General features: G+C 38.6%; 1 protein-coding gene across 2 annotated transcripts in view; it reads right to left on the bottom strand.

The window, feature by feature from the left end:
* The window catches only part of pigg (phosphatidylinositol glycan anchor biosynthesis class G (EMM blood group)), a 64,529-nt gene that overhangs the window by 45,698 nt on the left and 4,407 nt on the right, over positions 1-14,424 (bottom strand). For both annotated transcript variants that reach the window (XM_069712140.1, XM_069712139.1), the window contains exons 3-4: positions 7,219-7,428; positions 4,410-4,598 (exon numbers count right to left, since the gene is read on the bottom strand). In XM_069712140.1, the coding sequence (XP_069568241.1) occupies positions 4,410-4,598; positions 7,219-7,428 (399 nt within the window). The remainder of the gene's footprint in view (positions 1-4,409; positions 4,599-7,218; positions 7,429-14,424) is intronic.

Genomic DNA, 14,424 nt, shown 5'->3' on the forward strand with positions numbered 1-14,424 from the left:
TTACAGGACTCAGATTCTTTGCTTGTTTTGCAGGCCAGATTTAAGAAGTATTACACATCAAACAGCCAAAGAAGAAACACAACCTCAAAATCTAAAATATCAAGAGAAGATTGAGGCCATGCACTCTCCATTAACACAGAGGTCTGACTGAGGTCTTTATGACGGGGAGATCTTGCTTTTCAATCATGTTTAAAAGGAGAGTGTTGCGTCTATTCGCTATGCAGGTAAAGCATTTTCCTGCCGCTGATATGAGCTCGCTGAAATTGGCTCCTCGCATCACATTAGGAAATGAAACTTTGAGGGCTGTCACTTGTTTGCTACACTCCTTTTCTCGTGATGAAGCAGCAAACAACACCCGGCTTCCGTGTGCAGTGAAACCCCCTGATATGATGAGATCACACCCGAACATGTTGAAAGCATGTGTTGATCAAAGAAAACATGGTTGTTTTTGTTGAAGTTTCTAAGATATCCTGCGGGACCCCACTGGGCCAGGTCTATATTTAGGTCACAGTGCTGCTGTAGAAAAGAACACACAGCTTTCAGTGATGGGACTGAAGCGAGACACATTTCATTCAAAGAGCTCATTGGGAAAGCGCATGAGGCCCCCGATGCCCACAACGCAAAGATGTCGCCATGAGCCTGGAGAGAAAAGATTTAACGAGACAGAATTAACAACTTTTAAGATGTGGTGAAATGTTGCATCAAAATATCCAAAAGATACCCTGCAAGGATATGTGCACTTGGCTTCTGTTCGCTCTGCCATTTCAGATATACAAAAGGGCAGGAAAGAAGGAGATTGTAGTCTCATATATATATATGACTTGACAATCTAAATACAAGCTATATAGCTGCATGACAGCGACACAATGCCCATTAGTAACGCACACGGTGCAAATACAATATACAAGCACAGCTGTCAGAGCACGCAGAAAAAGACAAAAGCAGAAGATAAGCACACTGATCACAGACAATATTATGGATAACAGAAAAGCTTAACATCTCTGGGGCCGCTGCAACAGATAACATAATAAAGGCTGGAAACCATACAAATTATCTGTGTAATTAAATGACTATCCAAAATCCAATCAAGCTAAAAAAAAAAATTCACTGGTAGCATCACATTAATATATTAACTATTGATCATGACTTTATATTTGCATATTTCCCTGTCATTACAAAGACTGACTACAATTAATAACCCTTAAAAATGCTAAAGTTAGGATTTAAATTTGAAGTGTCATGTTGAGTTTAATGAATGCTAATAAAGAGAAACATGTTGACAGCTAAATTCAACCCACTCATCGAGCGAACCAATAACTTGAATCAAGAACTAGGAACCATGCAAAAATGTTCAAATACAGTGTAAATAACAGACAGGTTCAAGTTGTAATCCTTCAGATTGTTTAACAGTTGAGATTTTTTCCTACAGAACATTTCTCTGAATTCACATGATGTAATTACCTCTCCATACAGTTTTCATTGTTGGGACTTCCGGGAAACAAAAGTTGCCTCAGTGGTTAAAACATAATATGAATGTACATCACTCCTTTTGTTAAATTGAGGGCAAAGTGACAGGAAAGGTGACAGGAAAATTATATGGGTGGTTTTGCTTGATTTTTCTGCAGTTTTTGACCTTATTGATCATGAGTTAATGTTGGAAAAATTGTAATATTACGGTTTTAATCAATCTTACAAGTATTAACTACTACAGATAATAAGTTATTTGATTGAACTTCAATGGAAGTTACTCAGATGTTCAAGATGTAAAACAGGGAGTGCCCCAAGGAAGTTGTCTAAGGCCACTGCTGTACACAATTTTCACTAATGATCTTCCATTAGTGTTAAAAAAAAAAAAAAAAGGCACGTATTGCAATGTATGCTGATGACTCCACAATATATTTAGCAGAAGACACAATTAGTGAATTAAATGCAAATCTAGATTGGGAGTTGAAGTCTGTGGTAGAATGGATCAACAGTAACGGACTCATACTCAACGTGTCTAAAACAACCAGTGTAGTAATTGGATCAAAGTATTCTTTATGTTTAAAACCAAAGCTTGATCTCCATATAAACAATATTTCAATTAAGCAGGTAGAAGAAACCAAACTTTTGGGAGTGATCATAGACAATAAATCAATATGGGACAAGCACATACATAAATTAGTAACTAAAATGGGAAACAATGTGTAAATAATTAAGAGATGTGCAAGATATAAACAAATAATTTAGGCTTTGGTTTTATCTCATTTGGATTATTGGTCAATTGTTTGGTCTAATACTTCATTAGGTATTTAAAAAAAAACAACAACAAAAAAAAAACGTGCAGAATAAAGCAGCATGTGAAGCTCTTGTGGGTTAAGAAGTAACGTTTTTAAAATGTTTTGAAGTGAGAAATAGATTGCTGGATTCATTGATGGTTTTAATTAGGAACGCCATAACAACAAAGACTCTACTTACTTTATACAAAAAAATTATCGTTTAATACAGACATTAATATAATTAATATTTAACTCGAGGTTGTTTCACTTTACCAAGATCCAAGACAACATCAGCTTATCGTACAGGAATTTAAAGAGCAATGCAAGAAGGGAATTCCCTTCCAAATCACATTTCACAACAAAAGAACATGTATATAGTTTTAAAAACACATTAAAAGAGCACTACCTAATGAAGAAATGTCGGTGACTCTTAAGTATTCTGTGTATGGAGCGTCTTATGGGCATTTATGTTAAATGATTATATTCATTTTAGTTGATCATGGTAGTTTCAATCGGAGCAGGTCTTTGTTTTTTCTTGTGTTTTTGTCATTTAAAATTGTATCAATTGTTTAATGTTGTTTTTTCTTTTGGTTTGTAAAACAATGTGTTATGTTTGTGTATTTTATATGTTGTATAAAGCGTGTTGTTATTTTCTAATGAAAATAGTTGCCATTTTATTTTGTATTGATTTGAATGATTGATTTCATCATCAATTATCTGCTTATTGTATTCTTGGTTAAATAATAATCTATTAGGTATATTAAATGTTACAAAAAAAATTTAAATCACCATGACAATTTCCAAAAGATCAGGAGGATGTAAATAAATTGCCCTTTTCTTCACAATCACACTCTGAAACCTAAAGATATTCAGTTAAGCAGCAAAGGCAGGAACTATAACTTCAAAAAGTATTTGATTAATTCATCAAAGAACAAAATGCCTACTATTTTGCAGGTGACCTACTAATTGTTTTCGTTCTATTGTTGGGCTAAGTGCTGGCAAACAGATAACAAAATAACATTAATATTTATATAGAGATGTGTCTCAAGTGACACATTGATTAATGTAAGTTTAATATTCTCTTTCAAGTTCTGTTTTGTTCTTCACCCACTCTAAAGGAAAATATCTGGCTGTGTGGCAGCTTAAGGCATTACGACACGAAGTCAGCTTTCTAGAACACAAATTGCCAAGAAAAATAAGGCCTCGTTTACAGCGAGGCTCTTTAACCTTTCCTCTCGTCGTCAAAACAAACCTCATGCTGGTTGATGGGGAAAAAACCAGCAATACCAGCGGTGATAGGGTTTATGGGAAATGTGGTCTTATTGTGTGTAGGTAAGGTTACCAACTGTAACACTTACCTACATCAGTCTAATCATACAGAATGTGTTGAGTTACATGACTTTTATACAGCCTTCAGCTCATTTAAAGGACTTATTTTTTTACAGATGTAGCCTGGATACGCTATTAAAGTCACTGTCTGATTTGTAAAGCTACATCACTTTTATGACTCAGTTTTAAATTATTTAGGAACTTTGACTCCATGATTTTTTAAGTTTAGAAAATACATTTGTAAAAAAGAAAGAAATAGTTCCAGGTTTGCAGTATGCTCATTATCATATAAAGTGATTACATATTACTTCTTCTTCATTATGTTGTTGTTAAAAAAATGATTTTTTTTTTCCCCTTGACAAGCAGTATTATATATAATAATACTATTTTTCCAGAAAAAGATCACATAAAACTGAATGCCCCCCACACTCTCTCTCTCTCTCTCTCTCTCTCTCTCTCTCTCTCTCTCTCTCTCTCTCTCTCTCTCTCTCTCTCTCTCTGGAGGGAATATAAAATGCTATTTGTGTTCGGCTGAGGTAAATGTCGGGTCATAATTCTCTACGGGTTTGCCAATATGAGCTACTCCTCTCACATGAAATGTAGTATTATAAGATGTTGTAAAAAAATTTAAGCATTTATATGAAAGTCAAACATCCCTTTAGCTTCAACTTCATAAAATGTTTGCCAGAAATTTCACACTTTCTACAAATACAAAGGAAAAGGCAACACGCTGTGAACATCTATCACCACAAAGAATGCAGATGATGACAGTCGGAGTAACAGTAACTTCAACAATGAAGAGACATTAAGAAAAGACATTACCTTGGAAATGAGAGCGCTGTGGATCTTCTTCAGGATGTCGTCCATCTCCAGCAGTTTGGGTTGGATGAGAGAGCTGTGAGGTCCACTGATATGACCAATGTGGTCCAGTCCGAGATAGTGGAGGATCAAAATGTCCCAGTCATCTCTTTTTAGGGTGCTGTCCAAGTGACGGGTTACATTATTGTCAACCTAAATGGAAACAAGGAGCACATTTACTTCTACAATAGATTTCAACAGGTACTCAATTTAGGGTCATATCATGTAAATTAAGTTTACCCAAATCTGTGATACAAAACCACCCTGTATTTCAGGTACACATCTCAGCACCACCAATATTGTAGTATCAACAAGAACAGATTGCCCACAGTCCCATAGAACATTTGTAGCTTAAGCATACGGAGCTAATTGATGGGGAGTTTTTGTGTGATCTCAGCTCTGTGCCTCCCTGGATGTCAGCTGCCTTCATCTCTCTAATGCTGATCACTTGGCCTCGCAGATAATACTGAACCTGAATCATTTCCAGACATACATGGGGAGCACAGAACAAATGCACCGAACTATAACGCGCTATTAAATTAAATAAAATCTTTGACAACTTGATGACTTTGTGTGTAAATGATATTGCTGATGGAGGTAAAATCAGAGAAACATGAAGCTGCTGTGGGGTTCCACAGGGCAGCTGCCTCGGTCCTCTACTGTTCTCCCTCTACATGCTGCCACTGGGGAACATCCTGAGAGAGAAAAATGTGTGTTTTGGAGAGCAAAATGTTTGCTTTGGAGTTCACAATGTTTGTTTTAGAGAGCACAATGTTTGTTTTCACAGTTATGCAGATGATACACAATTGTACATCGCCGCTGAACAAAATGATGATGCAGCTACGCGCTCCATCACTGAATGTTTTTTAGCAATAAATAAATGGATGAGCAATAATTTGGGCAACTAACTCCGTGGGTACGGTAATTAGTCTTGGTGTAATCTTAGACTCTGATCTAAGTTTCAAGGCCATTGATAAGGTGACAAAAATTTATTTTTTTCCACCTCACAAACAAAGCCAGGGTTTAAAAATCAGACAGATGGTGAAAAGTTGATTCATGCCTTCATTTCTAGCCAACTGGACCACTTTCATGCACTTTTTACTGGCTGACCAAAGAAAACAACAGAGAGACTTCAGCTCATGCAAAACTCTGCAGCTCGAGTATTAACTAGAACCAAGAGCAGAGAACACATCAGTCCAGTTCTGGCTGCTCTGCACGGTTTACCTGTCAGACACAGGATTGACTTTAAGCTCCTCCTCCTCACATACAAAGCTCTTAATGGGCTCGGACCAAGTTACATCTCTAACTCTCTGGTGAACTATGAGTCTTCAAAAACACTGAGATCATCTGCTGCTGGTTTATTGGAGGTTCACAGCAACAGTTGAAAGAACATTGGGGATTCAGCTTTTGTCAGCGACGCTCCAAAGCTGTGGAACAAACTACCAGTTAGATATCAGGGAAGCTGCTCAGTTAATACCTTCAAAAGAAAGCTCAAAACATATATTATCTTTACAATAACCTTTAACTAGCTACTCTTGAAGCTGTCTTGCACTTGAACTACCGCGCCTTTAAAATGCATGTTGTTCATTTTTATATTTTAACTCTATTTGTATTTAATGTTAAGCATTTTATCTGTTTCTTATGCATTATATCCGTTTTACCTCATTTCTTTTCTATATTTTTAAATGTTCCTCTATATTTGTTTATGTGAAACACTGCATGTAATTCTCTTGCTGTGAAGCACTTTGAGCTGCATTTCTTGTATGAAAGGTGCTATACAAATAAATTATTTGTATAGCACCTGTATTTGTATTTCTAAACACTATTATAAGTTTACCTTGCTCTTCCTTCCACAATTCCAAATCTTTATATCTTAAGAAAATGTGTTTTTCCGATCTGATCTTAAAGATTAGTATCCTGTATTTTACATCAGCTGTCACACAGGTGTCATAAACAGAGAGCACAGTTAGAGGCAAGTGGCTTATGTGCGACAAAATGTCTGCAGTGTGGAAACACAAAATCGCTCCAGTAGCCACTTGTTGTGAGCATTTCGCGAGTAAGTGGTAACACAGCTGCGTTCAATACTGATAGTTTGATACGACACCTAAAAAATATACACTCATCAAAGTACAGTGAGTTCATTCATTGGTGAAGTGGAATTGTGATCTTTATTTGTTTTGACTGTGAATGTTAAATTCAAGCTATTACACCACTTTGAAGTGGAATCACGATTATATTATTCATTTTGAATATGTTCTTACTGCAATGCTGCACTGAGTGGAATTTATAAAAGAGCTTAAGATAATAGTCAAATAAAAACATAAAAAATGGGAACCACCTGGATACAGAAGTTTTTTCTGGGTGCATTGCAGAACTATTCAACTGTCTTGCATATACATGGGAATAATTGTAAAACTTAATAAACTTGAAGTGAGCACCGTGTAGCTGTATTATCTAGGAAAAGACAAGTATCGGATCAGGACTCGGTATCAACAGATTCTCTGAATCAAATGACTCAGATCAGAGCAAAAAATACGTCCCTACAATATGAAACACCCGAGGTGTGAGTGAGTCACTTCATGCTGCTATATGCCTGAACAGTACTAGTTAAAACACCAACCTCACCACTAACATAGAAAACTTTTTTTTTGTTTAAATTTTTTATTCTTTCACAATTTTTAATGTAGAATTATTTTTTTGCTTTAATCCTTCGTTGACAGTAGCAAAAAAAAATATGACTCAGCCAAATCCCAGCTGTTGAACTTGTACATACCTCAGTGTAGTCAGAAACAAAGAAGGAGGTTGTGCCATCGGACTCCATGAAGTGTTTCGGGAAGAGGCGCATCCAGGTGTCATCGCCATAGAAGATGATCCTCTTCCCTGCTGTCTTGGCCTGCCAAATGAGGTTGTCTTCCAAGAGTGCAGGAGAATTCAGGTTCATTACCACATCAATGAAGCCTGGGATACTGCCAGTGGTGAGAGCCTGGGGAGGGATATGTTTTTGTCATTGTCCTTTGAACAATAATTGTCTTTTAATGGTGTTTTACAATCTTACAGTTTCATCATATTAACCCAGTTAATTAAGACTTGTACTGAAGTACAGTTTTTTTTTTTTTAAAGAAGAAAAGTAAAGTTATTTATCTATAATAATAACAACAAAAATACAAAAATAAATCGAATTAATTAATTTTACTGTAATCTGATTAGTCACTGCACTGATCAAACATTACAAACCAAACTAATTCCCAGATCCCCAAACCAATCTTGCTGCCACAAATGGAAACTGAAAGCTCAATCAGGTACCGGTAGATATTTATAAAGCACAATTTCTACTGATTTCATCATTGAATCTGAAATAAAACGACACTGGCCTCCATTTGACAGACAAGGAAAACACAGCCTATTTTGGAAGTCAGGAAAGAGCCTGCTGCATCGTCGAGGGGGAAGTACAAAGGCCTTGTCTTTATGCACTGAAGGAGACATGAGATTGCAGATACTGGCAGGAAACACTGTTATTTAAACCCCCGATGCGCTGCCTGGAGCGCAGCCTGAGATCCTTGGGGACACTCAAAAATCCAGGCTAAAAAAAAATCAGTGGTGACCGGCCTTTATTGTTTGTGGGCCCAGGTGTTCGAGCGAACTGTCGAGGGGGCTCAACTGGCAAATTCACAGTCAGCTTTTAAATTACTATTTAGAGCACCGCTTTATGTTGCTGTATTGTCCTTATATAATCCTGCGTTTCAGTTTACATCTAAAAGTTTTGTCCATCCAATCAGATTTGATATGCTAGTGTTTTTTTCTGCTGACAAAACACTTTGTAGCAGTCAGTGTGTTGGTTAGTGTGCGAGTACCACTTTAGCTGCTCTATAGCGACGCTGTGGAAACTTCACAAGAGACAAACAGCAATAAAATTAAGATGTCACACCCCCACAAACATGGGCAGGATTCATAGACTGTAGGCTATATAAAAACAGACGTAGTCTCCGGATCTGGAAGGTGAAGCCAATGTGGAAGTGCTCTGAAGCGCAATATCACTGAGGACCACCAGGGGCTGGCTTCCTCAAACTTCTGCCTCCCACTGACTCCCATTCAAAAAGCATAATTAGCTAAAGTCACTCCTTCGGATCGGTGTTGTGGTGGTCCTTCTGAAAGGAATTCCATAATTAAATATAATTAATAGTAATTAAACATCAGGCGTCGAAGACAGGTATGTTTGGGAACGTGCCTGTTATAATTGACATGGCTGAGGTGCAGTCAGGTTGCTGGTATAGGTGGGCAGGTACAGTGTCCTCGGGTTCTCAGTTAGATTCACCCTTCACTCCTCCCAAGCTCGTCCAAATATGGAAACTTCTGGCTCCAAAACAACAATATGGCGACAGCCACAACACCAGACTCAAGGCTTCAAAACAGCAGTTCACAAACCAATGGATGACGGGATGGTGGGCTGCCACTCAGTTGTAGCTCTACAATACACAGCAAATTTCTGGAGTGAAATATCCTGGAGTTAAACAAAGGGTTTGATTTCGGGAGTTTATTTTCTAAGTTAGACTCCAGCTTGTGTTCAGGGAGACTCTTTGGCGGGTAATATTCTGGTGTTCATTCACTGAGTGTTGAGGAACATGATTCAACACGACTCCCGGGGTTGACTGCACAGCTTTGTTGCCGTATTAGCATTTCCCAGGATGCCCAAGTTATTTCTTTATAACTTTTGAGAGTAAAGCAAAAAAAAAAAATCTAAGTGATGTGCAGAAATTATATTTAGTTTTGTTAAAACATGCTGTTTATTCATATTTCAATGAAGACATAATGATAAATAAAATGGGGCTATCATTCAAAACCATAAGTGTACAAGGTAGGAACGTAACATATACACCTGGAACTGTTACTCTTTCCTATTTAACAATAAAACAGTTTGATCAATCGATTGATAAGTATAAAAATAAACTACAACTGGAAATTGAAGCTGAAATTTCGTGAACTTTGTTCCTCACTTATTTCCCACTTCCTTCCTCCCGATTGTTTTGCTCCTGCCGGTTCAGATGCTCGTTTCAGGACGAGATGGATGGTTCTGCTTCTCTTTCTGCCTGTTCAGTCACAGAGGTCCCCGGTTTATTAATACAGATAGTTTGACTAATCAAATCAGTGGACAAAAAATGTCTTTCGCTTAAATGGTAAAACCCTTTTCTGGTAGGCAATAATAAAGACAGGGGCATCTAAAGATCATTCTACTGTAAAGAAAATTATCAGTTCGAAAGCTCTGAGAAAAGGTTCACAGTTTAAAAAGGCTAAATTTCTCTAGATGCCAAAAAAACATTGAGAAGCTGCCGAAATGAATCAGTGACTCATCAACATACTAATTACTGGCCCACAGTGTGCGTCTAGGCTTGCGAAGTGCCACCGCTTAAATGTCAAATACAATATCAGTGGGTTATACAGACACTCTCTGGCATGGTGATAAAAACTTGTAAAGGTGCCAAAACACAGACGGAAGGGGCTGTGATTTCCAGTCCTCGAGCCTGGCACAAGATTTCTCAGTTTCCTTCTCAGTGCTTAATTTCTGTTGAGTCCTGAAAGGAAGGCTTTCTACCGTTAATGTGAAAACATCCTCAATTTTCTCAGGCCTTATTACCAGGTAACACCTATGGAGGCAATACAGTAGAGCTATTATGCACGACTGTATTCATTCCACCCTGGCAGAAACTGGCCTTTCAAACACCCACAGTGTGTTGCTAATGCTACTGTTATGATTAACTGAATTCATTGTCCCAATCCTGCAGCTCAGGAATGCCCACTGACTGCTCTGCCGGGGTGGAGAGTGTGGCTCAAATGGCCACATGTGAATACAGGACCGGGGAGGAAACTTCTTTTGTCTTCCTGTCTTGGTTAGACTGACCGACTTCACTGGAAACGTCAAATTTAGTGGGAAGAGCCCGTTATAACAACTGTTTGCTTCCTGGCCCCAAATAAAAAATAATGCACGGTGGTTAAACTAGATAGTAAAATCCAACTGTGCATTCGAATAAGACTTGAATTTGAGCCATTCATTTTATCTGCATAGACACTGTTTCATTACTAGATACAGTGGAAGGGCTGTTGGCTCTAATGTGTGTGTAAATTAATAGCTGTGCCACTGAGAGATTATGATTTAGGTTAGTTGGCTGTGTCATACCAGTTAATTGGGTGCAATGCAGTGATAGTGGGCAGTAAAAGGAGGTTGGTCTATACTGCCACCTATTGGTGGATCATTAAAACTCAAAGGGACTACTTTTGGTTTGAAGCCCTTTGGATAACAGAACTTCTGAGTCACTTCAAGGTTAAAGTGACCAGCGTAGTTGCTACAAACTGATATGTGTTGCCTCAAACCCACGATGACTATATGATTGTTTTTGTTGAGCACCAGCTGCTGTGTGATAGTGCCAAAAAAAAAATCAGAGGACGTCATGTAGCATGTCGTTGCTCATCCAGTTTATATTAATCCCTAAATAACGCAAGTTTCAACCCGATTTCAATAAGCAATTATCAATCATTTATTTTTGTTTTGGAGAGAAAAAAAAGATAAAGTATTACACTTAATACATGATGTCAAAAACCTGAAGTGCGGTGCATTGAATCTACTGTAAATACCAAGCTCGTACGCAAAGCTGTAAATACCAAAGTGATAAACTGGTCCTTTTGCAGGACTGCAAATGAACCTGTGTGCTCCCATGAAGCCTACAAATCCAACCTACATGTTTCTGGAAAGCTTAGGAAGTACATTCTTCAGTTGTCCACTCTGTACATCTCTGCTGCAACATAAACACTTCACGCAAGTGCTTCCAAATCAGAGATGTGTTTTTTGATTTGTCCTGACATCCTCCCAGCCTCTCTCCTTCATCAACAGAAGTCTTTAAAAAGTGTCACATCCAGGACTGTTTATCCCAAGCTGTCTTCAAGCTCCTTCCCTTCATCATCACTGCATCTTTCCCTAAACCCCTGGATTATGGTGAAACATCTGTCTCCCTGCAAATCCACCTCAATCTGGCTTCACTCATCAACGACATGCGTTTCTCTATGTGACAACCAGTGTCAGCTCTTCTTTGACGAGACTGAAGTGTGTTTGAGACGTTTTCTTTCATTTGCAGACGGTTAACTTGTTTCTGCTGAATTTAAATTTGCTCACTTTTACTTCTCAATAAGAATGAAAACATTTTATTAACTCCCAAAATAGACAACAGCTACCCAATAAAAGGCAAAGTGCTGCTCTGCTAATTTCAATCAGACAGAAAAGGACAACAGGTTCAATGTTTACTCATCAGGGTGAGTAAAAATTGAACCAATTCACAGATTCAAATTATAGGACAGTTAGTTTAAATACAACGTGGGTAAAAATTAGAGCCTGACTGAGAACCAGATTTTATTCAATATATTGATATCTGAATTTTTTTTTTACTTGCCAATATCAGTATCAACCCAAAAGTATCAAACATATTAAATGGAGGCAGGATACATTACAGTTCAAAGTTAAACTTTGTTGTCCAAAAGGACATCAGTGCAACAAAACAGTGAACTTCACTTGGAAATAAATAATTATAGATAACTATAAATACAAAATTCCAACAATGTACAATTTACCCCAACAATCTCTTTCAGCATTATGTTAAGTAAAATAAGTTTTCATGTATATCGTTCAGGCTCTTGTAAAATGTTTTCAGCAGCTGTTTTTGACTCCCGTTGAACATTTCCTGCCTGTCAAAATGTCAAAAAATAAAATAAAAAAACAACACAACGGCATTTGTCAGATTCTGTTTCAGACCAGAGCTGAAACACTTCAACTGAGAAACAACTGGCAGTTCTTTGTCCCGTGAGAAGAAATTGGGCATCAATACGTTTTGGGGTGTCGAGCTTCTCCTGTCGGGAGACGAGCGTTTATATTTGCCAAGTTTGATAGAAAACGTATTATCTTTAGGTTTTGACGTGTTGATCAGACAAAATGAGTCATCTGACGGCGTCACCTTGGGCTTTAGTATCTGGGATTGGCATTTTTAACTCTTTTGTAAAAAAATTTAGGTAAAACAATTAAATAATTAATAATTAATTGTTGCTTCCCTGAAGGGCAGATACCATAGACTGTATATAAAAGTGGACGCAGCTTCCGGTCGATGCAGAAGTGCCTTAAGATGTAATACCACCGGGTGCCACTAAAGGTCGGTTCCAAAAAGCCTTCACCTCCATAGACCCCCATTCAACTAGTCTCAAAATTCTCAGTCAATAAAATTTAGCTAGCTAAAGTCGCTTCTTCTTATTAGTTTTCTGGCTGTCCATCTTCAAATAATCCCATCGTTAATTAGAAAATAAGCCTCAAGATTGGGTTTTGGAGGGCGTGTTTGTTTAATTGACAGGCCTGTGGTGCAGTCAGGTTACAGCTGTCGGTGGGCGGGATGTAGTATCGCTGGGTTTCCAATCAGATCGAGTCAGATCCCCCCAGCTCGCCCAAATATGGTCAGTACAGACAAAATCTGACTTCATTACGGCCGTTCACACCAATGGGGGACGTCAACTGCCGCTTGAGTCGAACACTAACAAAAATGTTAAAAATGTATTATTTTAGTACAATTCTTTGGATTCTGATGCCTTTAACAGACATGTGTCACCATTGTATGAGTGCTTTCATTAAAAAACACTCCAAAAACAATTGCCCATGAGCAGCTCCATTCTCTGCTGGTTCAGACCTCAGAATCCAAAAACATGCACCTCAGGTCAGGTTACCTGGCGCCGCGCTAGTGGCAGCCTGCTGCAGCATCTCCCCCCTGAGAGCCCCCCTGCTGTAGTGAAGAAATTTCCCCTCGGGGATTAATTAAGTGTATCAAAATAAAAAAAAGAAAGGTTTTTATCTGCTCCAGGTGTCACTCCACCTACTCTTTGTCCTGTCCGCTGTTTTCAATACCGTCAACCAAAAAAATGCTCTTTGCCGCCCTCGCTAACCCGAGAATCGCAGAGTCTGCACTCTTCTCCTATTCTACCTGACTGACCACATTAATCAGACATCACTGAGGAGGATTCTGTCCACACTGTGACTCTTCAGCCGTGGGGTTCATCCACGGCTGAGTTCTGCCTCCAATATTCTTCTGTCTTTATAACACCTTGACAGCGTCAGCACATCCCCCTTCCTCCCAACGCTGCTAAAGCATGAATCTTGCCTTTTATTCGACCCTCTGACACTCAGGCTGAATATTCAGTTTCACCTGACAGCTTCAGTTAGACGTCTTCCCGTCAGCTCAGCACTGCCCGGCGCCCGTACGGACAAGACTGAGCTGCTCCTTCTCCTGGAAAATCATTCCCTTTGCAAAAACCTCTCCAGCAGCAGTGACAGCAACGTGCTGACTCGTTCCCAGTCTGCCCACAATCTTTAGTGGGTTATAGCACAACCACCTGTCATGCGAGGCGCACATGACATGACTGTAATTCCCTGCTGGCACTGCTCCCAAAATACTCTCATCAGAACGACACATTATCCAAATGTGACAACGCATCACGTTTTCACACTTTCCCAGATTGTGCCATCTAACCCTATTTTCAGTTATAGGCTGGACGCTTAGCACCTGTTTCAAGATGTTCCTCACATTTTCCTTTTACATGTTTATTCTGGGCTCAAAGGAACATCTGGCTCAAACACCCCTGAAGATAAAAGTCTGGCCTTCATCTGTGTCACTTTTGTCCTTTTACATGATTAAGTTAAATTTATTTAATCACAACAAAGACGCCTCAAAAGCAAAATCTGCTACTTTTTATGTGGGTGTCCAATTAGTGTTGATGGTAAATATAGACAACTGAAGCAATAGGTTCTCCATGTCTTTGGAAAACAGCAGCAGAATCTGTTTTTCCTCCGTCCCCAATGCTGTCATTTGATGTCTACAGTGATGGAGTTAAAGGCTGGAAAAGCTAACTGAGCAGTCGGGGTCACCAGGGGGCGCTCTAGATGCCGCACCAAAACAAAATCGAG

Source organism: Brachyistius frenatus, unplaced genomic scaffold, assembly GCF_029030835.1.
Source record: "Brachyistius frenatus isolate BFR_SWC_R1_liver_20210118 unplaced genomic scaffold, ASM2903083v1 Contig_107, whole genome shotgun sequence".
Taxonomy (NCBI): Eukaryota; Metazoa; Chordata; class Actinopteri; family Embiotocidae; genus Brachyistius; species Brachyistius frenatus.